This window comes from Ovis canadensis, chromosome 9 (assembly GCF_042477335.2).
Source record: "Ovis canadensis isolate MfBH-ARS-UI-01 breed Bighorn chromosome 9, ARS-UI_OviCan_v2, whole genome shotgun sequence".
Classification (NCBI taxonomy): Eukaryota; Metazoa; Chordata; class Mammalia; order Artiodactyla; family Bovidae; genus Ovis; species Ovis canadensis.
The window spans coordinates 14,216,511-14,244,455 of record NC_091253.1 but is presented as its reverse complement, the minus strand read 5'-3'; the positions used below and the strand labels follow the sequence as shown (position 1 = coordinate 14,244,455).

The window sequence follows — 27,945 nt, the reverse complement described above, 5'->3', positions numbered from 1 at the left end:
GTGTACCTGAATGTGCTGGACCACTTTCCCCTTGTTCCATGGAGTGTAGCCCCTCACTCTGAATGAGCTCAGATCGTCCTGTTCAGGAGGACGGATGGGCACCAGGGGAGAACTTGCTTGATGCCAGATACCGTCCCTGCGTTCAAGGAGGTTACAGGCTGATTATGGGGAAAGATTACAGAAGGCTCTTTAAAACTTTGATATTTCTCTTAAAGTAAACATTTCTCAAGTGCTCATATATTCCAGCCCATTGTTTTTAGGCAGGTATATTTTTAGTCCTTTTGAAAAAAATGGTATAGATGATCTTATTGGAAAACAGAAATAGAGACACAGACGAGGAGAACGTATGTGTGGACAACAAAGAGGAAAGGAGGGGTGGGATGAACTAGGAGATTGGGATTGGCATATATAAACTATTGGTGCTGTGCATAAAACAGATAACTAATGAGAACATAACTCAGGAACTCCGCTCAGGGCTCTGTGATGACCTAAATGAAAGGAAATCCAAAAGAGAGGGGATATATGTGTACATAGGGCTGATTCACTTTTCTGTATAGAAGAGAAATCCAGAGACTAGCACAGCATTGTAAAGCAACTGTACTCCAGTAAAAACTACATATATGTATGTATATATGTGTGTGTGTATATGTGTATATATATATATATATATATATATATATATATATATATATATAGGCTTCCCAGATATCTCAGTGGTAAAGAATCTGCCTGCCAATGCATAAGGCATGAGTTCCATCCCTGGTTGGGAAGATCCCCTGGAAAAGGAAATGGCAACCCACTCCAGTATTCTTGCCTGGGAAATCCCATGGATAGAGGAGGCTGGTGGACTAAGTCCAAAGAGTTGCAAAAGAGTCGGACATGACTTAGTGACTAAACAACAATTTTATATATATATATATATATTCTCATATTTATATGGCAAATTATGTGATTGGCCCAGGTTTGCCTAGCTGATAAACACAAGAAAAGGTACTAATGGTCAAGTTTCTACCTTCTCAGTACATTGTATACTTTTCCATCCTGTTTTTGTTGTTTGTCAGTGATCAATTATTTTGTCATAAATATATAAGTTAAAATTCATATTCACTTCCACCTATGCATAGAGAAACATGACCACAGCACAAAATTAAGGCACGCCAAAGGTAAGATGCATGTCAATTTTCTCTTCAATCTCCAATATTCAGCATAGAGTAAGCAGTTACTGTGTGGATCACAACAAACTGTGGAAAATTCTTCAAGAGATGGGAATACCAGACCACTTGACGTGCCTCTTGAGAAACCAGTATGCAAGTCAGGAAGCAACAGTTAGAACGGGACATGGAACAACAGACTGGTTCCAAATAGGAAAAGGAGTACGTCAAGGCTGTATATTGTCACCCTGCTTATTAACTTCTATGCAGAGTACATCATGAGAAATACTGGGCTGGAAGAAGCACAAGCTGGAATCAAGATTGCCAGGAGAAATGTCAATAACCTGAGATATGCAGATGATACCACCCTTATGGCAGAAAGTGAAGAGGAACGAAAAAGCCTCTTGATGAAAGTGAAGGAAGAGGGTGAAAAAGTTGGCTTAAAGCTCAACATTCAGAAAACTAAGATAATGACATCTGGTCCCATCACTTCATAGCAAATAGATAGGGAAACAGTGGAAACAGTGTCAAACTTTATTTTGGGGGGCTCCAAAATCACTGCAAATGGTGATTGCAGCCATGAAATTAAAAGATGCTTACTCCTTGAAAGGAAAGTTGTAACCAACCTAGTTCAGTTCAGTTCAGTTCAGTCTCTCAGTCGTGTCTGACTTTTTACAACCCCATGAATCGCAGCATGCCAGGCCTCCCTGTCCATCACCATCTCCCGGAGTTCACTCAAACTCACATCCATCGAGTCGGTGATGCCAGCCAGCCATCTCATCCTCTGTCATCCCCTTCTCCTCCTTCCTCCAATCCCCCCCAGCATCAGAGTCTTTTCCAATGAGTCAACTCTTCATATGAGGTGGCCAAAGTACTGGAGTTTCAGCTTTAGCATCATTCCTTCCAAAGAACACCCAGGGCTCATCTCCTTTAGAATGGACTGGTTGGATCTCCTTGCAGTCCAAGGGACTCTCAAGAGTCTTCTCCAACACCTACAGCATATTAAAAAGCAGAGATATTACTTTGCCAACAAAGGTCCATCTAGTCAAGGCTATGGTTTTTCCAGTGAGTGATCATGTATGGATGTGAGAGTTGGACTGCAAAGAAAGCTGAGTGCTGAAGAATTGAAGCTTTTGAACTGTGGTGTTGGAGAAGACTCTTGCAAGTCCCTTGGACTGCAAGGAGATCCAACCAGTCCATCCTAAAGGAGACCAGTTCTGGGTGTTCATTGGAAGGACTGTTGCTGAGGCTGAAACTCCAATGCTTTGGCCACCTCATGCAAAGAGTTGACTCATTGGAAAAGACTCTGATGCTGGAGGGATTGGGGGCAAGAAGAGAAGGGGACAACAGAGGATGAGATGGCTGGATGGCATCACTGACTCGACGGACATGAGTTTGAGTGAACTCCAGGAGATGGTGATGGACAGGGAGGCCTGGCGTGCTGGGATTCATGGGGTCGCAAAGAGTCGAACACGACTGAGCGACTGAACTGAACTGAACTGAAGCAGTTAAATGCAGCTGTGCTCATCATTGATGAAGATTATCTGTTTACTGCATTTCTCCACTTATTGTGTTCTTCTGGCAGTTGATTTCTCATTATAGTTCCAAATAGATCTGTTATTTTGATCGCTTTCAACTCTGGCTCTTGTAGTTTTAGCTATCGGTGTTTCTGAAGGACTTAAATTAAGGTTCTGTCTTTAGAAACCCAGACATCCAGATGAACGTGCAAATATTACCAAATAGTTTTATGTTTAGAATCACATAAACACATGCTCAGATTTTTCTCTTTGCCTTTGAAGATCTTGACATCAAATGGACCCCACCTCACACGCTCTCTCCTGTAAATGGACTTAACTCTTATGTCTTAACTGTGATTTTCTCCAAATAATCATCTGGTAAAAGTACTTTATCATACATAAGGAAAAGATAATGACATAACTGCCTGCATGCTCAGTCGCTTCAGTCGTATCCGACTCTCTGCAACCGCATGGACCGTGGCCCGCCAGGCTGCTCTGTCTATGGAATTTCTCCAGGCAGGAATATGGGAATGGGTTGCTGTTTCCTTCTCCAAATGACATAAGTACTTCAGTGTAAACTTTTTCCCCTAGCTTTTGATTTTTCAACTGTGATCTAACATTGAGAGCTTTTTTTTTTTTTTTTTGCACATATATAAAAAGAGTAATGTAACAAATAATTATTGCTGCACAGCCTCCCGGAGTTCCCATTCATGAAGTCATTGGGACCTTTGGTCATCTGTTACTTTCAGACATCTTTGTAGCTTTGATTCTATATTTTAAAAGATGTACAAGCTATGGCATCCTTTCTCAATAGAGGCTCTAAGTCATTAGTTAATCATAATATAAAAAAGATTATAAATTGCTTTTGCATATCTCCATGTATATTAATTTAAACATCCTTTTTTTTTTTCCCCCTGCAAGGTCTTTCACTTGAGTGAGGCCAACCAACTGATATATTGCTCATTAATCATACATATTAATGGGAGTAGTTAAAGCTTTAAAGTCTAACTCACCATTCTGTCCACGGGGACTAGTTCTTGTTTTCTAAATCTGATGACATAGTCTTCAGACACTGCTAATTAGGTCTATCCCTTGAAAATTCATCCTGACATGTTTCAAGAACATTTTTTCCCTTGAGTACAAGTTCATTAAATTATTAATATCTTTATGTAAGTCTTGCAACACTACTTAAATAATACAGCTTTCTCTATTTCAAACCATGGTTCCCAGTGAAGGATAAAGTATATCTCACTTCCTCATATCTTTTTTTAGTCAAACACAATGGCCTGGGGAAATATCAGAGAATAATAGATATTATGGTCAGTAATGTTAAAGGAAGGTAAAAAATCCTTTGTACCTGTAAGTGGAAATGGGTGTTAGTCAGAGTTCTCTAGAAAAAAGAAACATAACCAGCAGGATGCATACACAGAGACAGAGACTGATTTTAAGGAATTGGCTCACACAATTGTCGAGTTCTGGTGAATCCAAAATGTGCGAGGCAGAGACCCGGTGAAGAGGTGCAGTTCAAGTCCAAGGCCGTCTGCGAGCAGAGTCCCTTCCTGCCTGGGGAGGCCAGTCTTTGATCCATTCAGGCTTTGCACTGACGCTCACCCACCTTACTGAGTGCAGCCTGCTTTACTCAAAGGCCACCATCTAAATATTAATCTCATTTGAAAACCACCTTTACAAAAACATCTAGAAAAATGTTCGGCCAAATACCTGGGCACCCTGGCTCAGACAATTTGAGGCGTAAACTTAACCATCACAAAGTGCTATATAGATAATCAACTCCTGATTATCTGCACAAATGGAAGGAAATGTTGCCCTCAGCAATCTAAATCAGATAACCTACAGGCGGTTCTATTGAGCCTCTGAATTAAATGATGAGTTTGCAGCAGTTGCTCGTGTTATCTGCACAGGCAAGTACTTAGGTCAGGCTCATTATGTGGCCCCGATTACAACAACTCCCAATGGTTTCCCACCACAATCAAAGTGCTAATCTGCTCTGCCAACCACCCATCGAGTGGCTTGTTGTTCTCCAGCCACCCCTGTTTCTTGCTGAGTCTTCAATCACTTGCGCTCAGGGCTGCATTCTCAATGTTGCCTCTGCTCCATGTCCCTTTCAGCCCTTGAACAGCCCACAGACCCGCTTGGTTCAGGTGTCTGCTGACCTCCCCTGATTTTTCTTTCTGAAGCTGCACACATTCTAACTCTGTATCCCTTTGCCCTTGCTTTACTTTTCATGATTCATATTGCTATTCAGGATTTATCTCTCTACTCGTGTAGTTACCAGATTTGCACAGTACAGCACAGTTATCAGTACAGCACAATGGTGATGAGCAGACATGACCCAGCCAAGTTTCCTAAATGCAAGTCCCGACTCGGCTGCTTACTAGACATGTGACCTCAGGCAACTTGCTCTGTCACTCAGTGATCTCACCTGTAAAACAGACACCTCAAAGATATTTTGAAGACTTTGAAGATTTAATGGATCAGTTCGGTTCAGTCCCTCAGTTGTGTCCGACGCTTTGCGACCCCATGGACTGTGGCACACCAGGCTTCCCCATCTATCACCAACTCCCAGAGTTCGCTCATATTCATGTCCATTGAGTCGGTGATGCCATCCAGCCATCTCATCCTCTGTCGTCCCCTTCTCCTCCTGCCCCCAATCCCTCCCAACATCAGGGTCTTTTCTAATGAGTCAGCTCTTCACATCAAGTGGCCAAAGTATTGGAGCTTCAGCTTCAGAATCAGTCCTTCCAATGAACATCCAGGACTGATCTCCTTTAGGATGGACTGGCTGGGTCTCCTTGCTGTCTAAGGGACTCCCAAGAGTCTTCTCCAACACCACAGTTCAAAAGCATCAATTCTTCAGCGCTCAGCTTTCTTCACAGTCCAGCTCTCACATCCATACATGACTACTGGAAAAACTATAGTCTTGACTAGACGGACCTTTGTTGGCAAAGTAATGCCTCTGCTTTTTAATATGCCATCAAAGTTGGTCATAGCTTTTCTTCCAAGGAGCAAACATCTTCTAATTTAATGGCTGCAGTCACCATCTGCAGTGATTTTGGAGCCCAAAAAAGCAAAGTCTGTCACTGTTTCCGTTGCTTCCCCATCTATTTGCCATGAAGTGATGGGACCATGGATGCCATGATCTTAGTTTTTTGAATGTTGAGTATTAAGCCAGCTTTTCACTCTCCTCTTTCACTTTCATCAAGAGTCTTTTTAGTTCCTCTTCACTTTCTGCCATAAGGGTGGTGTCATCTGCATATCTGAGGTTACGATATTTCTCCTGGCAATCTTGATTTCAGCTTGTGCTTCATCCAGCCCAGCGTTTCTCATGATGTATTCTGCATATAAGTTAAATAAGCAGGGTGACAATATACAACCTTGATGTACTCCTTGCCCAATTAGAAAGCAGTCTGTTGTTCCATGTCCGGTTCTAACTATTGCTTCTTGACATGCATACAGATTTCTCAAGAGTCAAGTAAGGTGGTCTGGTATTCCCTTCTCTTAAAGAATTTTCCACAGTTTGTTGTGATCTACAGAGTCAAAGGCTTTGGTGTAATCAATAAAGCAGAAGTAGATGTTTTTCTAGAATTCTTTTGCTTTTTCCATGATCCAGCGGATGTTGGAAATTTGATCTCTGGTTCCTCTGCCTTTTCTAAATCCAGCTTGGACATATGGAAGTTAACAGTTCACGTACTGTTAAAGTCTGACTTGGAGAATTTTGAGCATTAGTTTGCTAGTGTGTGAGATGAGTGCAATTGTGCAGTAGTTTAAGCATTCTTTGGCACTTCCCTTCTTTGGGATTGGAATGAAAACTGACCTTTTCCAGTCCTCTGGCTGGATTTAATGGGTATGTAAACTGTTTTGAATGATGTCTGGCAGAGAGAAAAAACCTAGTATTATGTATTACATCAGTGTTCCCACTAGAATAAAAGCTCCATGAGGACAGAATGGATTTGAGGTAATTCCAGAGTGCAGAGAAGGATCATTAAATGTTTGTTGAATGAATCAATGATTGAATCTGGGCACATGCCAGCTGAGAATGGGAAATATGCTGTATTACAAAAATGCAGTGAAGAGGTGGCAGGGTGGTGGGCTGCACTCCACAGGCCCATAAGGCCTGCACTTGCCCAGCTTAAAGACCAAAGAAAGAGCCAGAGTCAGCAACAGAGGCATTGGTGGTTTAATGGATGGGGAACTTGCATGGCTGAAGCAAGGTCCTGGGGCCATTACCAGTTATGGGGGAATTGATCTCTCAAAGAGTCAGACAACACTGAGCAACTAAACTGAACTGAACTGCTGACAGGTGGACTCATTAGTTTCCAGGAAAACCAACAAAGGGCTCTGAGACCCCTAACTTCCCTTTGATAAGAAAAATCACAGCTGGGGCCTGGAGCAAGTCCATAGGAAGGTCAGTCATGTCAGTTGATGTAGGTGAAGCAGGCACTGGTTGGGCAGGGGCTGTATAGAGAGCAAGAGAACAGCCATCTTGAGTGACCTGACTGCACACAGGTGAGCAAATGATGAGTTAAAAGTTATCAAGTGGTTGAAAAAGCAGAGTTCATTAGGTTTTATGTGTGTATGTATATATATGTATGTACATACTGTGTAGCAGGATGCTTGGGATAAGATGTATCTGGGGTTTCTCCCCGAAGAATACTTCTCTAAAGGGGATGGAATAGTCAAAGGAGAACATAAAAAGAATCCAGAAAGTGACCCACAGCTGTCTCTTGCAGGGCTAACTGAGGTACCAGCTTTGTCAGGCACCTTACCGTTATTCTGGGGAAAGGTTGGGTCTGAAGGAGAAACTGTGGGAAGGCTGATGGATGAGGTCAGATTCAGAGTTCCCTTTACCCAGTCACACTGGCAAGTGACCTTGGATGCTAGGTTTAAGGAAATGAAAAGACTATTCAAGAAAAAGCAAACTTAGTATTTACATAATGACATTCAATGTTTGAAGGTCATCAATATGTATGAAAGAGCAAGTAGTGGTGGACTGGGAAATGCCTTCTGAGCACAGTTGCTTGAAAAGTTGGCAGTAAGTATCAGAGGACACGCATCTGAGTCAGGGCACAAGTGTCTAGGAAAGCCATCTCTGTCAGAGGGACTCTAGCCCCTTCTCGTTGCCAAGGGTGTGCAGGTAGCTTTCTCCCCCAACATTTCTGTTCCATCCCAGTAACCCCCACCGCACACACTTCCCCTGCCAAACTAAAAGCTGGAGAGAGTTATTGATGGAAGGAACTGAAGTCTCACTGTCCCTCCCAGGAACTCCTGAGTTTACCTACAACAAATGAACAGCACTCTCCAAACAGCTGTTGTGAATAACTCTCTCCTTTTCTACCTTGAAGGCAAGATCCAGGCCTTAATCATTAATATATTTCCCCTAGTGTTACTCACTCAGTTGTGTCTGACTCTTTGCGACCTTACGGACTATATGGGATTCTCCAGGCAAGAATACTGGAGTGGGTTGCCATGCCCTCCTCCAGGGAATCTTCCTGACCCAAAGATCAAACCCGGGTCTTCCCCATTGCAGGCAGATTCTTTACTCTCTGAGCCATGAGAGAAGCCCTATTTCCCCCTAGAAGAGTATGTAAGACACAGTACATTTCTACTGAATAAATTTACTCATCTTTTTGATAGGGTTTGAAGTCAATTTAAATTTCTAAGTGCAATTTAAATTCAAATTGGCGTATTGAGAATTATGCACTGAAAATTCTTGTGTCTCAAAATGGGATGACCCTCATAGTTTCATCTTCTGGATCCTCAGGAGTTCTCTTTGCTTACAGGCAGTTGTTGCATAGCTACAGAATGTATTCCACGTATTTTTTTGGTGCTGGTCAATGCAGTCCTTCTTATCAAAACTGCAGTGCTGAAAGTCCACCCCTTGAGGGTACATTTCATATGTTAAAGTGTGTCATCATGTCATAAATGATTTCTTTGTTCCAGTGCTGACTGATAGAGCTGAGTTCCTTCTTATTTAAGGGCTGTGGCTCTGACCTGACTGAAGTGTGCTGAAGAATCACATCTTGTTGCTTTCCTATTAACATTTCTCTAAATAAGACTCTATTGATCTATGTGCAATTGTTTGTCCCTCCACATGTTTATTTTACCTAGTCTAGGTCTAGAAAGTGGGACAGTTCCCTTAATAAAAGTGGAAGATGTTTGAGGCTCTGAGAGCCCTTAGAGATGAGGCTCTCAGAGCATAGCTCTTGGACAAGGAAAGCAGTGTCCAAGCCTGGTTCTTCCCCTCCAGTCTGTGAGCAGCCTGTGTGAACCTCCAGATTTGGGGAGAGGAATGTCTCCAGCACCCACCCTCTCACTGCTGCTCAAAGATGATAAAATGTGTCACAGATGGTCAGGAAGCAGTTAAGGCATAGCCTACTGCTGCCCCACCTGTGAACTGAGATGAACAAAATGCCTTGGCAGAGATTGGCAATGGCAGGCACAGAAAACAGAGCTCATGATTGGGACTGAAAGAGCTGGTGGTTTGGCAAGATGCTCAGGAGTCCAGACAAGTCTACGTGGAAGCTTGTGGTCGACCTGCTGGCAGCAGGCAGGGGTGCACAGCCATCATGGGAGTGGGTGAGAACCAAGGAGACCTAAATTCCAAAAGGCAAAGTAACAAGATATGGGGACATCTGAAAGTCTGGCTTGGTGGTGAGAAAACAAGAGAACCTCAACGGTTAGAGCAGCAAAGTAACGAAATTGTGAATGACCAGGATACTGCGTGCCCCTAAGGAAACCTTAATGCTGAGGATTGTGGGTGTTAAGATCAGATACACTAGGGTTTAAATTTTAGCCCCACCAATTAAAAGGAGAGTGATTTGGAGCTCAGTGTTTAACATGTCTCTCTGTGTAAAACGGGAACGGTATCACCCACCCACAGTGGTTTTGGATGGATTAAAGGAAATAATGTAAGGGGCTTCCCAGGTGACACTAGTGGAAGAACCGCCTGCCAATGCAGGAGACACAAGAGATGCGGGTTTGATCCCTGGGTTGGGAAGATCACCGGAGAAGGGCATGGCAGTCCACTCCAGTATAATTGCCTGGAGAATCCCATGGACAGAGGAGCTTGGTGGGCTATGGTCCATGGGGTCGCAAAGAGTTGTACACGACTGAAGCGACTCAGCATGAACGCATGTGTATGGCACTCAGTGACTGGACCATGGCAAGCATTTGATCAGTGGTAACCATTTTAAGAATCATTTGTCATCGACTTTTATGTTTCTTCGTACATGGACAGCTTGGAGCACACAGGAAAAGTTGATTTTGGTTTCATCCAATCAGAGGGTACTTAAGAGGTCAGACTAACTTATCTTCATGATCAAATTAGTAACACCATAAATACTAAACAGTGACTATAGACAGCGTTGCCCACAGACCAGACCATTTGGCCCAGGCCAATGCTTCAGTGAAGTGTTGTTTACTCAGATTATCATTTATTCAATTGTAGCTGAGGGGGTTAGTTAATACTGTCACATTTCTATCTTGTTTTTGAAAAGCCACATTAGTTACAGGTAGAGTCCATCCAAGGGGAAGAAAGGAAGGGAACAGAGAGATGGGGAAATTGTGATATGATTTAGACATTTTAAGATCCCAACTTAAACAAGAAAAGCAGCGCTGGGAATAGCACCCCAATATGGATTCAGCTTTCCTTAGCTCTGAGCCTATATCAGATTCTTTGTTCATGCTGAATTATATCCTCTTCCCATGTCCTTACAAGAGCTACTTGTCTGATCCCTGAAATAATGAGACCTTTATGACTAGTCTCATTGCTGTCTTAGATGTATGTTTAAAGATGTTAACACATAAAATTCACTTAGGCTATTATGCATTGCTCATACAAGTATTCTCCCATTTTTTCACATACTGTTGATTTTAAAATGTGCTAACTTTTTACATCAGTCATAAATCTTATTTCCGTTCACAATGTAAAAAAGGAAAACTAAACTTCCAAGATAGCCCGTAATGTTTTCCTGTGTAATTAACACCTCCTTCACAGTTGTGGATGCCACTCAAGGGCCTGTCTCCTCTTCCTTGACATTTCCTTGGTACCTTGTTCAGGCTGAGCTGATGCCTAAGAGTGTGCTACATACACACATGGGAATAGGGGAATTCTGGAGAGTAGCCAGCTGCATTAGTAAGACCTGGCAATTTAGAGAGATTACTTATACATGCCTCCTCTGTGGGCTTGAGGTCTGCATGTCGCCCTTTATTTCAGTCTGATTACTTCTGTAACTTATCCTTCTCATCATCATCATTATCAACAACAAAAACCATCTGTCAGATAAGTACCAGTCATCCATTATTTGCATTCTTGCCTTCTTAATGCTCTTGGATGTCCAAGTGTTTATAAATCAAGTAGCTAATTTAAGATCCATGTGCTCCCATTCTGCAAGTCATCCTGGAAGCATCAGGCTATTTTTACTGTTGAAAATTTGTAGATGTCATTTATTTAAATAGACTTGGATTTTTCCCCTCTTCTGCCAATATTGACCCATGCAGCAAATGCAGATGGGTGAAGTCACTTGATAATTCAAGTAAAATCATTCCTTTGTAGAAATCTCCTGTTTAAAAAAATATATATATTGAAATACACATTCTGAAATATGCATGTATCCTGATGATACAAGTTTGTTGAGTTTTCACAAAGCATGAACACCCTTGTCACCAGCACATGGTCCAAGAAATATAATATCAGCATCACCAACCCTGTAAGCCCTCTAATGCTCCTAGTTCCTCCCAACTCCTGCATCAGTGACCTGTTGCAGCTTCTAACAACTTGGATTAGTATTGCCTGCTTTTATTCCTTATATAAACTGATGAACATTATGTTTACACAATTCAACCATATTGATGCATGCAATTATATTCCATTAATTTCCATCACTATATTGTATTACATTGTATGAATAATCTACAATTTACTTTGTTTATTTTTAAATTAAAAAATGGATAATTGGCTAAAGGATGGTAGAAGGACAGGGCAAAAAGGAACTAACATTTATTATTACTATTTTATCAGATATTATAGTAGGACTGTTTTGTTGTTAATTGTGGAAAAAAGCAGGTAGCATAAAATTTACCATTTTAACCATTTTCAAGTGTATGGTCCAGTAGTGTTAAATATATTTGCATCGCTGTGAAAAGATTTCCAGAACTTTTCATCTTGTAAAACTACAACTCTGTTCCCGTTAAATAAGTTCCTATATCCGGCAACCCCCCAGGTCCTGGACAACACCATTCTACATTCTGTTTCTATAAATTTGACAACTCTAAGTACCTCATATGAGTGAATCATACCATATTTGTCTTCTAGTGACTTATTTCACTAAGTCTGTTTCAGTTAGCATGATGTCATCCAGGTTTGGGCTTCCCTGGTGGTTCAGATGGTAAAGAATCTGCCTGCAGTGCAGGAGACCCAAGTTCAATCCCTGGATTGGGAAGATCTCCTGAAGAAGGGACTAGAAACCCACACAGTATTCTTGCCTAGAGAATTCCATGGGCAGAGGAGCCTGGTGGACTATAGTCCTTGGGGTGGCAAAGAGTCAGACATGACTGAGCGACTAAATACACACACACACATATCAAGGTTTACCCCGTTGTAGCATGTAACTGAATTATTTTCCTTACTGAATAATATCCCATTGTCTGCACCTTATTTTGTTTTATCTACTCAGCCATCCATGGACGTTTGGATTGGTTCCACCTCTTGGCTATTCTGAATAGTGCTGCTTATGAATATGGGTGTGCAAATAACTCTTCAAGACCCTGATTTCCAGTCCTTTTGGATACAGACCCAGAAGTGGGATTTCTGGATCACATGGTAGTCTTAAGAATCTGCGTAGTGTTTTCCATAGCAGTTTCTCCACTGTACAATTTCACCTGTAGTGATAAGCATTCTGGTGTCTCCAGATCCTTGCCAACACTTATTTTCTGTTTACTATTCTAGTGTGTGTTGTGTGGTAGGAGTTTTCCATATGATCTCTTTTTTAATTAACAAATGGGCTACTAAGTATAAGTACCAATTTTACAGTGTGACATCTTGACACAATAAGCTTCCATAAGAGAAAAGACTGGGATTCCAATCCAAGTGGTCCTGAAATTGACAGGGAGGTTTTTATTCTTAAAGAGACATGCAATCACAGAACCAACCCGGCACTTCTGTTCTAAGCTATTAGCATGAAGGGCTATATAAGATCACCTGAGTTTGAAATAGGAGATTGAGGCTTAGGACAGGAGTTCTCCAAGTGTAGTCTCCAGGCATAAGCAGCAGCGTTGCTGGGAACTTGTTATAAATGTGAAGTCCCATCTACTAGGCCTCCTGAGGATTCAGGTAGGCCCCTGAGGATGCTGATGTGTGATAAGGTTAGAGCACCACTGGGTTTAAATCATTGGACAAACATGGAAACCACTGTCTAATAACCTTCACACTGTTGCCAAACAGGAAAGTTACATGCTGAGCACTTTGAGGTGTCCTGGGCCCCTGGTATGGCAAATCTGCATTTAATGCTTCATACTCCAATCTTAAGAGAAGTACTGGATTAGTCCAATTGTAATTATGCTGAAACAGTATGTCCCCAACCATTTGGAGATTCAGCCAGACTCCAGCTGGTTAGAGCTACCCCTGAACAAAAGGCTACCTGTTACCAGGTGTCCTGGTCAGTACGGCCATGCCCAGCTCAGCATTTATCTGTTTTTTGCTGGGATTTTCATCCCAATCCACATCTGAGTCTCCATTCTTGTCTCACTTTACAAGGGGTCTAGAGTGAGCCCTGTAATGAAGGGCCTGACATAAGAACGAAGTTGAAACAAATACACAAAAATGGTTCCTCCATCTTCATCAGGGGGGTACTCCTAGACCCAGCCCCAGAATGGAATCTAAAAAAGCCAAACTCACAGAAGCAGAGACAGAATTTTGGCCGCCAGAGGCTGAGGACTGGCAAAGTGCACAAACTTCCAGCTAAAAAATGAGCATGTTTTGGGAAATTATGATGTACAGCATGGTGACTGTAGTTAACAATACTGTGTTTATATACGAAAGTTGCTGAGAGAGTAGATTTTAAATATTCTCAACACACACACACACACACACACACAAATGATAATTATGTAGTGCAATGGAAGTATTCACTAACTTTATTCATAATATAGAAGTGGATGAAGTCATCAGTTTGTACATATGAAACGCATATAATGGTACATGTCAAGTATGTCACAGTAAAACTGGAAAAGAAAATATTCAAGTCTGCTTTGGGATGTTATTAGAAATTCAGGCATTTAAATTGCATATACATGCTGGCTGAAGTTGCTATGTATATGTTCTGATAATTTGACAGTCCTCAAAAACCGGAGTCCTTGACCCCTGTTTGGGGAGCTGGGCCTCACAGCAAGAGGTGAGCAGTGAGTAAGCCAGCGGAGCTTCATCAGCCACTTGCTGTGGCTTCCCATTTCTCGCATCACTGCCTCAACTATCCTGCCCCTCATCCCCATCCGGGGAAAAATTGACTTCCATGACACTGGTCTTTGGTGCCAGAAAGACTGGGGACCCCCACTCAAAAACATTTTGCCTGCTTGTCCACTCTTAGCAAGGAGACGTAAAGAGAATCAGCATTCCCCCATGCTCCTCCAGAGACACACTGCACACTCCGATAATTGCAAGGCTGACTTGAATGATGGTGTAAGTCAGCAGTGATGAATTAGAATTCAAAAGCTTGCCCATACCATATGGAATCATGAATGCTTTTTCCTCCTCACCCTAAGCCATGCCAATGCTGTGTTACAATATCTGAGTGTTGGTTTATCTTCAATATGAACGCTGGGATAAAAGGTAGCTTCATTTTACCCCACTTCTGCCCCAAGCAACATATATATCTCCTTAAGGAAAAGAGACTGCACCAGAAGTTGGTCCTGTGGATTTAACTTACCTCAACCTAAAAGAAAGAACTGACCACCCCCTTCCATGTCACTGATTTTGTTTCTTTGTGCTCACAGCGCTTCCACTTTCTAAGTCAACTTTTTATCATTGATTAATCCTCAGGGGCTGATTGACTTGCATATACAAAGATGGAAAAGATGCAATATATTGATTTTCAGAATGTGTAAACTGCAAGACTAATAAAGTATATACATATGTATAACTTTTATTCAGTATACAGAATACTATATATTCATTCCAATCTTACAACCCCTAAAAAGAACTCCAGGGTTCAGAACTTTAAAACAGAAGATACATGAAAATACTACTAATTATATTTCTGGTTTTAATAAAATTATTTTAAAATCTGCTCTGTAGATGTTAACCAGGATTTTTTTTTTCCTGAAAACAGCTGCTATCATTAGAGTCTTTGATAGTAGGAACTTAACTTGCACTCCCCATGCAATCCCAGTGTCTTATGTGCTAACCTACCTTCCAAAGTTTGCTCTGATGCTTCAGCTTATCTTGGATTTCTTACCCCACTCCAAGCCTCGTTGAAGACCAAAGAAATCAGGAAACTTTGCCTGACGCTTTCAGAGTGAGAAAATTAATCAGTGAAATTGGGCCTTTCTCGCAATTTTGTGAGAGCTTGTGCTCACAATTCTCCTCAAAAAGAGTTGAAAGATCACTAATACTTTTACATTTGAAATGGCAAGCCTTAATATATATTAACATACTACCAATATGGTAATAAAATGAAGTTATTAATAATAATGAAAGAGAATGATCATATTTAGAAACCAGACTTAGAAATGCTTCTCATTCAAAATGTATGCTTTCCATACCTAAGCTTGCTTCCTTCTATTAGAAAGGAAAAAAAAATAAGAAAATAAATGTATAATAAATAAATGCTCTTCAAATGATATCAAATATACAGATACTTAGAACTGTCATGCTGACTCTTGCTAGTGTAATTTAGCTAGTTGTAAACTTGGTGAGTTAATATTCACTTACAGCAATGAAGATTAATAAGCAAGGAGTGAACATTTTAGTTCACTTATAAAACAGCATAACCATCCAAAGGGAAGAAAAGAGCTAGGTAATATGATTTACACAATGTATATAATTATAATGTAGCTTTGTGAAGTACTTTTCAAACTTTTGTGAACATGAGAATTACCTGAAGTTGTTTTTGTTTTTTGTTTTTTAATGCAGATTCATGGATCCCTTTCCCAGAGATTCTAAACTAGTAATTCCAGGCTGGGGCCCAGAAAAAATATATTTTGAATACTTAATCTCACCCTTAGGAAATTCCTTTAAAATTGAAATTCAGATCACTCTCTGAAAATACCAATTTAAGGTGATAAATGCATTGATTTTTGCACCTGAACCCATTGAATTATCAGATAAAATGCTAATCTTATCCAACCTTTCAGATATTTTATATCACTTTGCTAGAGAGTCAAGGTAGACAGCCTTTAAAGGGCTGCTAATAAGAGTCACGATTTATTCATTCCCGGCACTATTGTTCTCATCTTGATTGTTAAAAATTGTCCCATAGCTTTTAGACTTCACTGACCTTTAAAGGTCATGTGGACTTGGGATTGTTTTTTAACTTTGAGTTAATTGGTACTGTCTTTAAACTTCCATTTCATACTGTCTCATCTTAAAATGGAATCACAGTATTTATTATCTGTTTCTCTTTGGTTTCCAGGGAAGACGAGGAAAACCAGGGCCTCCAGGAAAACCAGGGCCTCCAGGACCACCTGTGAGTAGACAGTAGCATGTTTCATCAAAGCCTCTCTGTATGTCTGTGTGTTCATCTACGGGTCACTTAAATCCCCTGTAGATAATCATTTCCATCTCTCCACTGTTTAAAATGGTTGTTCCCTATGCCTTTCGCATCGCAAACAAGAGGTCAGGGAGGCTGGACGCTGGCTGCCCTGGCTCCCACCCACCTCATTCCTGGACATGAGTAAGTACACCGCCTGCATGGGTGACCCAAGCCAAGACCCACATCAGCGAATCCCGTGCTGGACCCACCTGAGCCCCATCTCCTCAGTGTCTTAACATCCAGCCTGGTGGCAAGTTAGGTGTCTGTGAAACTTGATACAGCTGCATTGCAGTAAAATTTCATAGAATGTTCTTGCTAAAGATAGCCATAAAGACCTCATAGCCAGTTATCTGATCTTGTCCTTTATCCCAAGCTTCTACAAGAAATACTCCATCTCTTGTGCTCCTGCTCACTCTCCAACTCCATAGACTCTGGTTTGTGTCCAGACGACTGCATTGCCCTGCATCCTCTGTGGTCACCAGGGTGTCTGAGTCACAAGATTCCTCGGGCACTTTTAAGGCTTCACTTTATTTCACTGCTGTATGGGCTTCCCTGATGCCTCAGCAGATTAAGAATCCACCTACAATGCAGGAGACACAAGGGATGCAGGTTCGATCCCTGAGTTAGGAAGATCCCCTGGAGGAGGAAACGGAAATCCATTCCAGTATTCTTGCCTGAAAATTCTCATGGACAGAGGAACCTGGCAGGTGACAGTCCCAAGAGTCGCAAAGAGTCAGACATAACTGAGCAACTAAACACACAACACAATGCACACATAGTCATTGACACTGTTGACTTGTCATCCTTGAAACTTTCTATTTGCTTGGTTCATTGATGCTGATATTTTTCTATCTTTGGATCCATCCTTTTGGTCTCCTTTCTTAAAGCTGTTCCCTCTTCCCTTATTTCTGTGTTGTATGGTTTAAAGAGTCCCAGTCTTCTCTTTCTACCCAGACATCCTCCTGAGTTCCAGACTCCTCCTACACCCTACCACCTGCTCAGTATCTGTACTTGGAAGTCTCCTGCATGCTACAAACGTCGTCTGTCCAAAGCTAAACTCTAAAATGATCCTAGATATTTTCTGTCTCTCTCGATGTCCACATCCGAATAGTTCCTAAATCATGTGAATGCTATGTCCCAGTAGCTCTCATTCTTCACGCCACTGCCTTATTTAGGCCCTTGTCAACTTGTATCTGTTTCTGTAGCCTTCTCCCAGCTGGTCTCTTGGCCTCTACTTTCTACAACTGGAGTCATATTTTAAATCATAACTCTGATTGTGTAGGTCTGTGGTGGAAAACTCTTTAATAATATCCCTTTCCTTCTAGATGGATTCCACATTTTCTACAGTCCATTCTAACCCCTTCAGAGTTTGCCCTTTGCCTCTCTTTGTCTATCCTTCTCTGTGCCCTTCCTACTTTTGCAACTTATAATGTCATCTTTCTTTACAATCTCAAAATGCCATGGGTTGTGAATGCTCTCCCTGAGGTCCAGGTGAGCTCCCCCACCTGTCGGGCTCCTTATGTAGCCCTTTCAGCTGTTTTCAGCACATGAGGGTCATCTTCCATGATCCTATGAGCTTAAACCTCCTGCATAGAGAGCACATTGTTTTGTAACTCAACTCTTATTTTTCTTATCTTTCTAGCCACTGCCTCTGAATTTATTTTGAACCTTTCAGTTCAGTTCAGTCGCGTCTGACTCTTTGAGACCCCATGAATTGCAGCACGCCAGGCCTCCCTGTCCATCACCAACTCCTGGAGCTTACCCAAACTCATATCCATCGAGTTGGTGATGTCATCCAGCCATCTCATCCTCTGTCATCCCCTTCTCCTCCTGTGCCCAGTTCTTCCCAGCATCAGAGTCTTTTCCAATGAGTCAACTCTTCTCATGAGGTGGCCAAAGTATTGGAGTTTCAGCTTTAGCATCAGTCCTTCTAATGAACACCCAGGACTGATCTCCTTTAGAATGGACTGGTTGGATCTCCTTGCAGTCCAAGGGACTCTCAAGAGTCTTCTCCAACACCACAGTTCAAAAGCATCAATTCTTTGGCACTCAGCTTTCTTGACAGTCCAGCTCTCACATCCAACATGACCACAGGAAAAACCATAGCCTTGACTAGATGGACCTTTGTTGGGAAAGAAATGTCTCTGCTTTTTAATATGCTTTCTAGGTTGGTCATACCTTTCCTTCCAAGGAGTAAGTGTCTTTTAATTTCATGGCTGCAATCACCATCTGCAGTGATTTTGGAGCCCAAAAAATTAAAGTCTGACACTATGTCCACTGTTTCCCCATCCATTTCCTATGAAGTGATGGGACCAGATTCTATGATCTTCATTTTCTGAATGTTGAGCTTTAAGCCAACTTTTTCACTCTCCTCTTTCACGTTCATCAAGAGGCTTTTTAGTTCCTCTTCACTTTCTGCCATAAGGGTGGTGTCATCTGCATATCTGAGGTTACTGATATTTCTCCCGGCAATCTTGATTCCAGCTTGTGTTTCTTCCAGTCCAGCGTTTCTCATGATGTACTCTGCATAGAACTTAAATAAGCAGGGTGACAGTATACAGCCTTGATGTATTCCTTTTCCTATTTGGAACCAGTCTGTTGTTCCATGTCCAGTTCTAACTGTTGCTTCCTGACTTGCATACAGGTTTCTCAAGGGGCAGGTCAGGTGGTCTGGTATTCCCATCTCTTTCAGAATTGTCCACAGTTTCTTTTGATCCACACAGTCAAAGGCTTTGGCATAGTCAATAAAGCAGAAGTAGATGTTTTTCTGGAACTCTCTACCTTTTTCCATGATCCAGCAGATGTTGGCAATTTGATCTCTGGTTCCTCTTCCTCTGAACATTTGGAAGTTCACAGTTCATGTATTGCTGAAGCCTGGCTTGGAGAATTTTGAGCATTACTTTACTAGCGTGTGAGATGAGTGCAATTGTGCAGTAGTTTGAGCATTCTTTGGCATTGCCTTCCTTTGGGATTGGAATGAAAACTGACCTTTTCCAGTCCTGTGGCCACTGCTGAGTTTTCCAAATTTGCTGGCATATTGAGGCATAATTGTGTAACACAGTTTCTGGCATGTAGCATTTGACTATTAATTATTCAATGAATGAGTCAACAAATGAATGTACTTTGTAGATGAGAAAATGAAGATGGTGAATTGAGTCTCTTTTTAAAGACCAGAAGCACCTGTACCACCACTAGAAGGCTCTAGACTAGACCTCCTAGGAGTCACTTAGGGTGTGGTCATGTGCCAAAAATGGACAAGATTGCCACTCTATCCTGGTTTCATTTCATCCATTTAGCCATTCAAGTAAATTATTCTCTTAGCAATGTACTCGTGTCAGTTGATATTGTTATGAAACAAGTGTGGTGGAGGAAGGGGGGAGACATAAATTGAGCATCCTAGAATCCAGTCTTTAAAGGAATCAGCTTTGTTATTCCAAATTTTCTAGCAAAAGAGGACACATTGTAGGATTTTCAGTAATTGTCTCCTGCTATAAACAAGAAAAGCTGGTACAAGCTAACAGGCAAGATTAGACCATCACATAGTTTTCTAAATGTATGACACTGCTTTCAAGACAAGATAATTGTTGTCTCAAAGGAGGAATTTGAATGATGAAGGTCTTTATGACAAGCTTGCCAAATGTCTAGGAGAGAAGAAGATTATACCAAATCCTGGAATGAGTTCTCAGCTATAGATCAAATGACTTTACTGAAAAATTTAGAAGAGTAAGGAATATGCAGCCATATGAAAGTTTATAATATTCAATTCCACAGGTTTTAGTTTATTGTCAGAGTGTTTGGGAGAGACAGGTAGTTATTTTATTTCAAGTGTTGGATTTAGAATATAAACTCAGCTATGGGTCTGATACACAGTGTTCATTAAATCCTGAGTACATGGGATTTAAAAGAAAAATGGTTTGCTATTTTTTGTAATATATGAAAATATCAATTTGTTAAACTGCAAAATAAGGGAGAAGAATCTATGCCCCCCAAAAGGTTTATATTCACAATTAGCTTTTGTTTTAAAAGTATTAGATATACCATCAGCTCATTTTTGTTTAAGAATTGTGGTTCATGGAGACTCTTTGTCTTTTGTCTTGTTTTGTTTTAATTGGAGGATAATTGGTTTATAATGCTGTGTTGGTTTCTGCCATACAATTCACAACACGAATTTAATTCTAGGATAACTCCTCTAGTTGATTAAAATATCTTTTCTCTAATACAAGTATTATCAAAACTCTATCTTAGGGTGCATTTTTTTATCAGCTTTTGAATTTTTAAAATTATTTACATGGTTGGTTGAATTGATGTCATGCATGACATCATACTTTAAAAATATGCCACCAATATGGTGGTGGCCACCATACTGTAAAAATTCCCATGAAGCACCTGGTCATTCTTGCAGGAATTAATTAAGAGTAGCATTGAAAATAGAGGTGAAATACCTGGCTCCCCATATTTTTCTATGCCATCTTCATGTTTAATTTTTCTAAACATAATATACTTTAGCAATAGAACTTTTATTTCCCAACTGGTTAGAAATGATAAGAGTTTTCCCAAATCAGTCCTTTCATGATCATATTAACTAATATTTTCAGAAAATGAGCTTATAAAAAATTAAACTGTCCCTCGTTCACATTGTTGAATAGTTCCACAAACGATTAAACAATTATTTAAGGCCTACTCTGTGCCTAACACCCTGTTAAGAGCTGGATTTGCAAAAATGGATATGATATGGTCCTTGCCCTTCACATATTTAGGCTTAACTCACAGCAAATTGAACTAGAGGAAAAAAACTTAGCAAAGATAATGCCAAGGTGGTTTCTTTCTGGAACTGACAACTAAGGCATAAATGTTGAGCCTTAAAAACATGGAGGAACTCCTGCTCATCACGACAACATGGGTAAACTTGGAAGATGTTATGCTGGGTAAAATAAGCCAGGAACAAAACAAAACTACCTTATTCCACTTTACGAGATTTCTGAAATGGTCAGATTGTAGAAGCAGAGAATACAGTAGTGGCTACCAGGGCTGAGGGGTGGGGGTACTGGGGAGTTGTTATTTACTGAGTATAAAGTTTCAGTTTTGTGAGATGATCACTTTCCAGAGATCCATTATACAGCATGGTGCCTGTAGCTACCGACATAGTAATGTGCGTTTCAGTTCAGTTCAGTCGCTCAGTCGTGTCCGACTCTTTGCGACCCATGAATCACAGCACGCCAGGCCTCCCTGTCCATCACCATCTCCCAGAGTTCACTCAGACTCACGTCCATCGAGTCAGTGATGCCATCCAGCCATCTCATCCTCAGTCGTCCCCTTCTCCTCCTGCCCTCAATCCCTCCCAGCATCAGAGTCTTTTCCAATGAGTCAACTCTTCGCATGAGGTGGCCAAAGTACTGGAGTTTCAGCTTTAGCATCATTCCTTCCAAAGAAATCCCAGGGCAGATCTCCTTCAGAATGGGCTGGTTGGATCTCCTTGCAGTCCAAGGGACTCTCAAGAGTCTTCTCCAACACCACAGTTCAAACGCATCAATTCTTCGGCGCTCAGCCTTCTTCACAGTCCAACTCTCACATCCATACATGACCACAGGAAAAACCATAGCCTTGACTAGACGGACCTTAGTCGGCAAAGTAATGTCTCTGCTTTTGCATATACTATCTAGGATGGTCATAACTTTTCTTCCAAGGAGTAAGTGTCTTTTAATTTCATGGCTGCAGTCACCATCTGCAGTGATTCTGGAGCCCAAAAAAATAAAGTCTGACACTGTTTCTACTGTTTCCCCCTCTATTTCCCATGGAAGTGATGGGACCAGATACCATGATCTTCATTTTCTGAATGTTGAGCTTTAAGCCAACTTTTTCACTCTCCTCTTTCACTTTCATCAAGAGGCTTTTTAGCTCCTCTTCACTTTCTGCCATAAGGGTGGTGTCATCTGCATATCTGAAGTTATTGGTATTTCTCCCGGAAATCTTGATTCCACATTGTGCTTCTTCCAGCCCAGCGTTTCTCATGATGTACTCTGCATAGAACTTAAATAAGCAGGGTGACAGTATACAGCCTTGATGTACTCCTTTTCCTTATTGGAACCAGTCTGTTGTTCCATGTCCAGTTCTTACTGTTGCTTCCTGACCTGCATACAGATTTCTCAAGAGGCAGGTCAGGTGGTCTGGTATTCCCATCTCTTTCAGAATTTTCCACAGTTTCTTGTGATCCACACAGTCAAAGGCTTTGCCATAGTCAATAAAGCAGAAATAGATGTTTTTCTGGAACTCTCTTGCTTTTTCCGTGATGCAGCAAATGTTGGCAATTTGATCTCTGGTTCCTCTGCCTTCTCTAAAAACAGCTTGAACATCAGAGAGTTCACGGTTCACGTATTGCTGAAGTCTGGCTTGGAGAATTTTGAGCATTACTTTACTAGCATGTGAGATGAGTGCAATTGTGTGGTAGTTTGAGCATTCTTTTGCATTGCCTTTCTTTGGAATTGGAATGAAAACTGACCTTTTCTAGTCCTGTGGCCACTGCTGAGTTTTCCAAATGTGCTGGCATATTGAGTGCAGCACTTTCACAGCATCATCTTTCAGGATTTGAAACAGCTCAACTGGAATTCCATCACCTCCACTAGCTTTGTTCGTAGTGATGCTTTCTAAAGCCCACTTGACTTCACATTCCAAGATGTCTGGCTCTAGATGAGTGATCACATCATCATGATTATCTGGGTCGTGAAGATCTTTTTTGTATAGTTCTTCTGTGTATTCTTGCCACCTCTCCTTAATATCTTCTGCTTCTGTTAGGTCCAGACCATTTCTATCCTTTATCGAGCCCATCTTTGCATGAAATGTTCTCTTGGTATCTCTAATTTTCTTGATTTCTCTAATTTTTTCTTTTTTTTTTCTAATTTTCCCATTCTATTCTTTTCCTCTATTTCTTTGCATTGATTGCTGAAGAAGGCTTTCTTATCTCTTCTTGCTATTCTTTGGAACTCTGCATTCAGATGCTTATATCTTTTCTTTTCTCCTTTGCCTTTTGCCTCTCCTTTTCACAGCTATTTGTAAGTCCTCCCCAGACAGCCATTTTGCTTTTTTGCCTTTCTTTTCCATGGGGATGGTCTTGATCACTATCTCCTGTACAATGTCATGAACCTCATTCCATAGTTCATCAGGCACTCTATCTATCAGATCTAGATCCTTAAATCTATTTCTCACTTCCACTGTATAATCATAAGGGATTTGATTTAGGTCATACCTGAATGGTCTAGTGGTTTTCCCTACTTTCTTCAATTTAAGTCTGAATTTGTTAATAAGGAGTTCATGATCTGAGCCACAGGCAGCTCCCAGTCTTGTTTTTGTTGACTGTATAGAGCTTCTCCATCTTTGGCTGCAAAGAATATAATCAATCTGATTTCAGTGTTGACCATCTGATGATGTCCATGTGTAGAGTCTTCTCTTGTGTTGTTGGAAGAGGGTGTTTGCTATGACCAGTGCATTTTCTTGGCAAAACTCTGTTAGTCTTTGCCCTGCTTCATTCCGCATTCCAAGGCCAAATTAGCCTGTTACTCCAGGTGTTTCTTGACTTCCTACTTTTGCATTCCAGTCCCCTATAATGAAAAGGACATCTTTTTTGGGTGTTAGTTCTAAATGATCTTGTAGGTCTTCATAAAACCATTCAACTTCAGTTTCTTCCACGTTACTGGTTGGGGCATAGACTTGGATAACTGTGATATTGAATGGTTTGCCTTGGAGACGAACATAGATCGTTCTGTCGTTTTTGAGATTGCATCCAAGTACTGCATTTCAGACTCTTTTGTTGACCATGATGGCTACTCCATTTCTTCTGAGGGATTCCTGCCCGCAGTAGTAGATGTAATGGTCATCTGACTTAAATTCACCCATTCCAGTCCATTTTATTTCACTGATTCCTAGAATGTCGACATTCACCCTTGCCATCTCTTGTTTGACCACTTCCAATTTGCCTTGATTCATGGACCTGACATTCCAGGTTCCTATGCAATATTGCTCTTTACAGCATCAGATCTTGCTTCTGTCACCAGTCACATCCACACCTGGGTAGTGTTTTTGCTTTGGCTCCATCCCTTCATTCTTTCTGGAGTTATTTCTCCACTGATCTCCAGTAGCATATTGGGCACCTAATGACCTGGGAGTTCCTCTTTTGGTATCCTATCATTTTGCCTTTTCATACTGTTCATGGAGTTCTCAAGGCAAGAATACTGAAGTGGCTTGCCATTCCCTTCTCCAGTGGACCACATTCTGTCAGACCTCTCCACCATGACTCACCCGTCTTGGGTTGCCCCATAGGCATGGCTTGGTTTCACTGAGTTAGACAAGGCTGTGGTCCTAGTGTGATAAGATTGACTAGTTTTCTGTGAGTATGGTTTCAGTGTGTCTGCCCTCTGATGCCCTCTTGTAACACTTGGGTTTCTCTCACCTTGGGTGTGGGGTATCTCTTCACGGCTGCTCCAGCAAAGCACAGCCGCTGCTCCTTACCTTGGACGAGGGGTATCTCCTTACCGCCACCGTTCCTGACCTTCAACGTGGGATAGCTCCTCTAGGCCCTCTTTATTTTCTCATAATTCTGGAAGCTGGGAAGTCAAAGAATAAGATTCTAGTATTGTCAGGCTTTTGGTGAGGGCCCTCCTCCTGGCTTGCAGATGGCTGCCTTCTCACTGTACCCTCACAGAAATGTGCGTTTCAAAACTTGTTAAGAAGGCAGATTTCACGTGAAATGTTTTTACCACATACACATGCGTGTACACACACAAGGGACGCGAGGAAACCCTGCGAGGTGCTGAATATATCAGTTATCTTGGTTGCAGGGATTGGATCACAGGTGTTTGCATCTGTCCAAATTCAACACATTGTACACATGAAATATGTGCAAGTCTGTGTATATCAGTTATGCTCCCCAGATGGTGTCAGTGGTAAAGAATCCGCCTGCCAGTGCGGGAGATGCGAAAAATGCAGGTTCAGTCCTTGGATTGGGAAGTTCCCCTGGAGTATGAGGTGGCAACCACTCCAGTATCCATGTCTGGAAAACTCCATAGACAGAGGAGCCTGGCAGGCTACAGTCCATTGGGCCACAAAGAGTTGGACACAACTGAGTACCCGAACACACACACAGCAGATGCCTCTACAAAGCTGTTTCTATCAATATTAAAATTGGGGAGATTCGTCCAGTAAAGCAAATAGAAGGGAAGGGGAGAGCAAGCTGGGTGCTGCTGACAGAGGGACGTAATCTCAACAGAAGCACAGGTGCTGAGCCCCAGGGAGTCGGGCAGCTGTGGCCCCAATACTGACAGGTCGGGTCCAGCCTGGGAAGTGTCCTGGCAGACCTGCTGTGAGTGCCACAAGTCCCAGGAAGCCAGGAGGAGTCTGTGGGAGCTCTGAGTGGAGAGTCACAGGCACAGGTTTCTGGATAGGTGACTCCAGTGGGAAAGTGGTTGGATTATTGAGAGAGTGAGATCCTTTGCAGCTCTCAAAGGACTTACTGTTTAAAAGGCCAGCAGAGTATTTTTTATCTCTGTCAGTGTGTCCCATACAATCATTTGTATTTTATTACCACTTACATATAACTTCTTCAGGGGATGTTCCCAATCCAGGGATCGAACCCAGGTCTCCCACATTGCAGGCAGATTCCTTACCAGCTGAGCCACAAGGGAAGCCCAAGAATACTGGAGTGGGTAGCCCATCCCTTCTCCAGGGGATCTTCCCAACCCAGGAATTGAACTGGGGTCTCCCACATTGCAGGTGGATTCTTTACCAGCTGAGCTATCGGGGAAGCCCTTGTGTCTCAGCTGGTGAAGAATCTGCCTGCAATGAGGGAGATCTGGGTTTATCTCTGGGCCAGTATTCTGGCCTGGAGAATTCCATGGACTGTATTCCATGGAGTCGCAAAGAGTGGGACACAACTGAGCGACTTTCACTTTCACATTACCTGTGGGCATTTTTAGATCAAAATGTTTTTCATTTATTTGTCTTTTTCCACATTATACTGTATGTGGTTTGAGCCCTACTTCACAGCAGGAAGGAAGGTAACAAGAGAAAGAAGGGAAGGTTCATAGAGCCAAGACCCTTCTGACTGAGCCTGGGAGATGGCATCTGACTGACCCTGCTGGCTGCCGTGAGATTCCTAAAGTGTGTGTTACAGTGTCTTACGACAGCGTGAAATAGAAAAACTAGTAACTCTCTCTCTTATCAAATAATAATCAAATAATATGCAGTGTCCCTCAAATGAGTGAATAGTGTAGTATACTATTTTAGCACATGTGTTTGAGCAATTAGCCTTCAGAAAAGTTAGGGGAAATTCTTTTATTGATTTATTCTGATCAGTGTGAATGTCTGAAAAGAACCAAGGAATAGGAGTTTTCAGAGGGCATGGACCCTTGGGTAACAGCATACTTTGCTCAGTTTCTTCAAGAAAATGTTTTTCCCTCCAAGGCTTTAAGAGATGTTCCCTAACTCTTCCCTGAATCAGAGATAGTGTTGTTATTCAGGGGAGTGTCAAAGAAGATTTTAGAAAATTAAAGAAAGAAATCTTGAATGGCCTGAAGCATCTCATATAATTAAAACGTTTTAACCAACCATTCAATTTTTGATTCTTTGTTCTGAGGCCAAATTTGTGTTTTTTCACTTTCTTAAGAAACTTATCTTTTTACAAAAAATTATTTCCCACCACTTCGTGTGTGTGGAAGGAATCTTTTTCACCGTAAGAAAGTACATTTCCTAGAGGAAAAAATTCTAATAAAGGAATATTTACTAAAAGTAGATTTTTTGAACTAATGTGATTAGATTTTCTTTCATCAAAAAAAGATTATTGTTTCGTCACAGTCATGTGTATTACTCCATGTTAGCTTTCCCTACTTAATAGCTTTTTTTTTCTCTTTGAGGAAGCTTTAGTTGAAGTTTACATGCATGTAATCTGCATATAATAAAATTATTCTCATTTGGAGTGCTGGTAATTGAGGAGCAACTGACTCAATTTTAGAGTTGGCAACAACCTTTCATGATGAATATACCTTTTATAAAATGTTGGTCCAGTTTCCTGTTAGTAAGCAGAGCTGATCTTTCCTATACAAAGGAAAGCTCCCAAATTCCCTCAAGTGACTTCTCTCGTCTTAGTTTGAATGAATATTCTTCATTGGAGGGAAACCAGTATGCCGTGATGTCTTGGGTTGGGGTGTGTGTGTGTGTTAGTTGCTTAGTCGTGTCCGACTCTTTGCAACCCCGTAGGCTGTCGCCCACCAGGCCCCTCCATCCATGGGATTCTCCAGGCAAGAACACTGGAGTGGGTTGCCATATCCTTCTCCACTAAGATTATGATTGAAAGCAAGTTTTCAGAGAGGAAGCACAAGACCCTTAAGCATCTGCCTGGGGAAGGAAAGAGCAGAAACCCGAGGAAACAGTTCTAAAGACAGAGCAAGATGAGTCGGGACAGACAGACAGAGCACTAGCTCTGTGTGCGGTGCTCCACTGCCAGCACCTTATCCTCACAGCTCTTGTGAG

General features: G+C 41.5%; 1 protein-coding gene across 1 annotated transcript in view; it reads left to right on the top strand.

Moving 5' to 3' along the window:
* Positions 1-27,945, top strand: part of COL19A1 (collagen type XIX alpha 1 chain) — a 474,185-nt gene that overhangs the window by 306,947 nt on the left and 139,293 nt on the right. Inside the window, exon 16 of the mRNA XM_069599490.1 lies at positions 16,312-16,365. Coding sequence (XP_069455591.1) covers positions 16,312-16,365 — 54 coding nt within the window. The remainder of the gene's footprint in view (positions 1-16,311; positions 16,366-27,945) is intronic.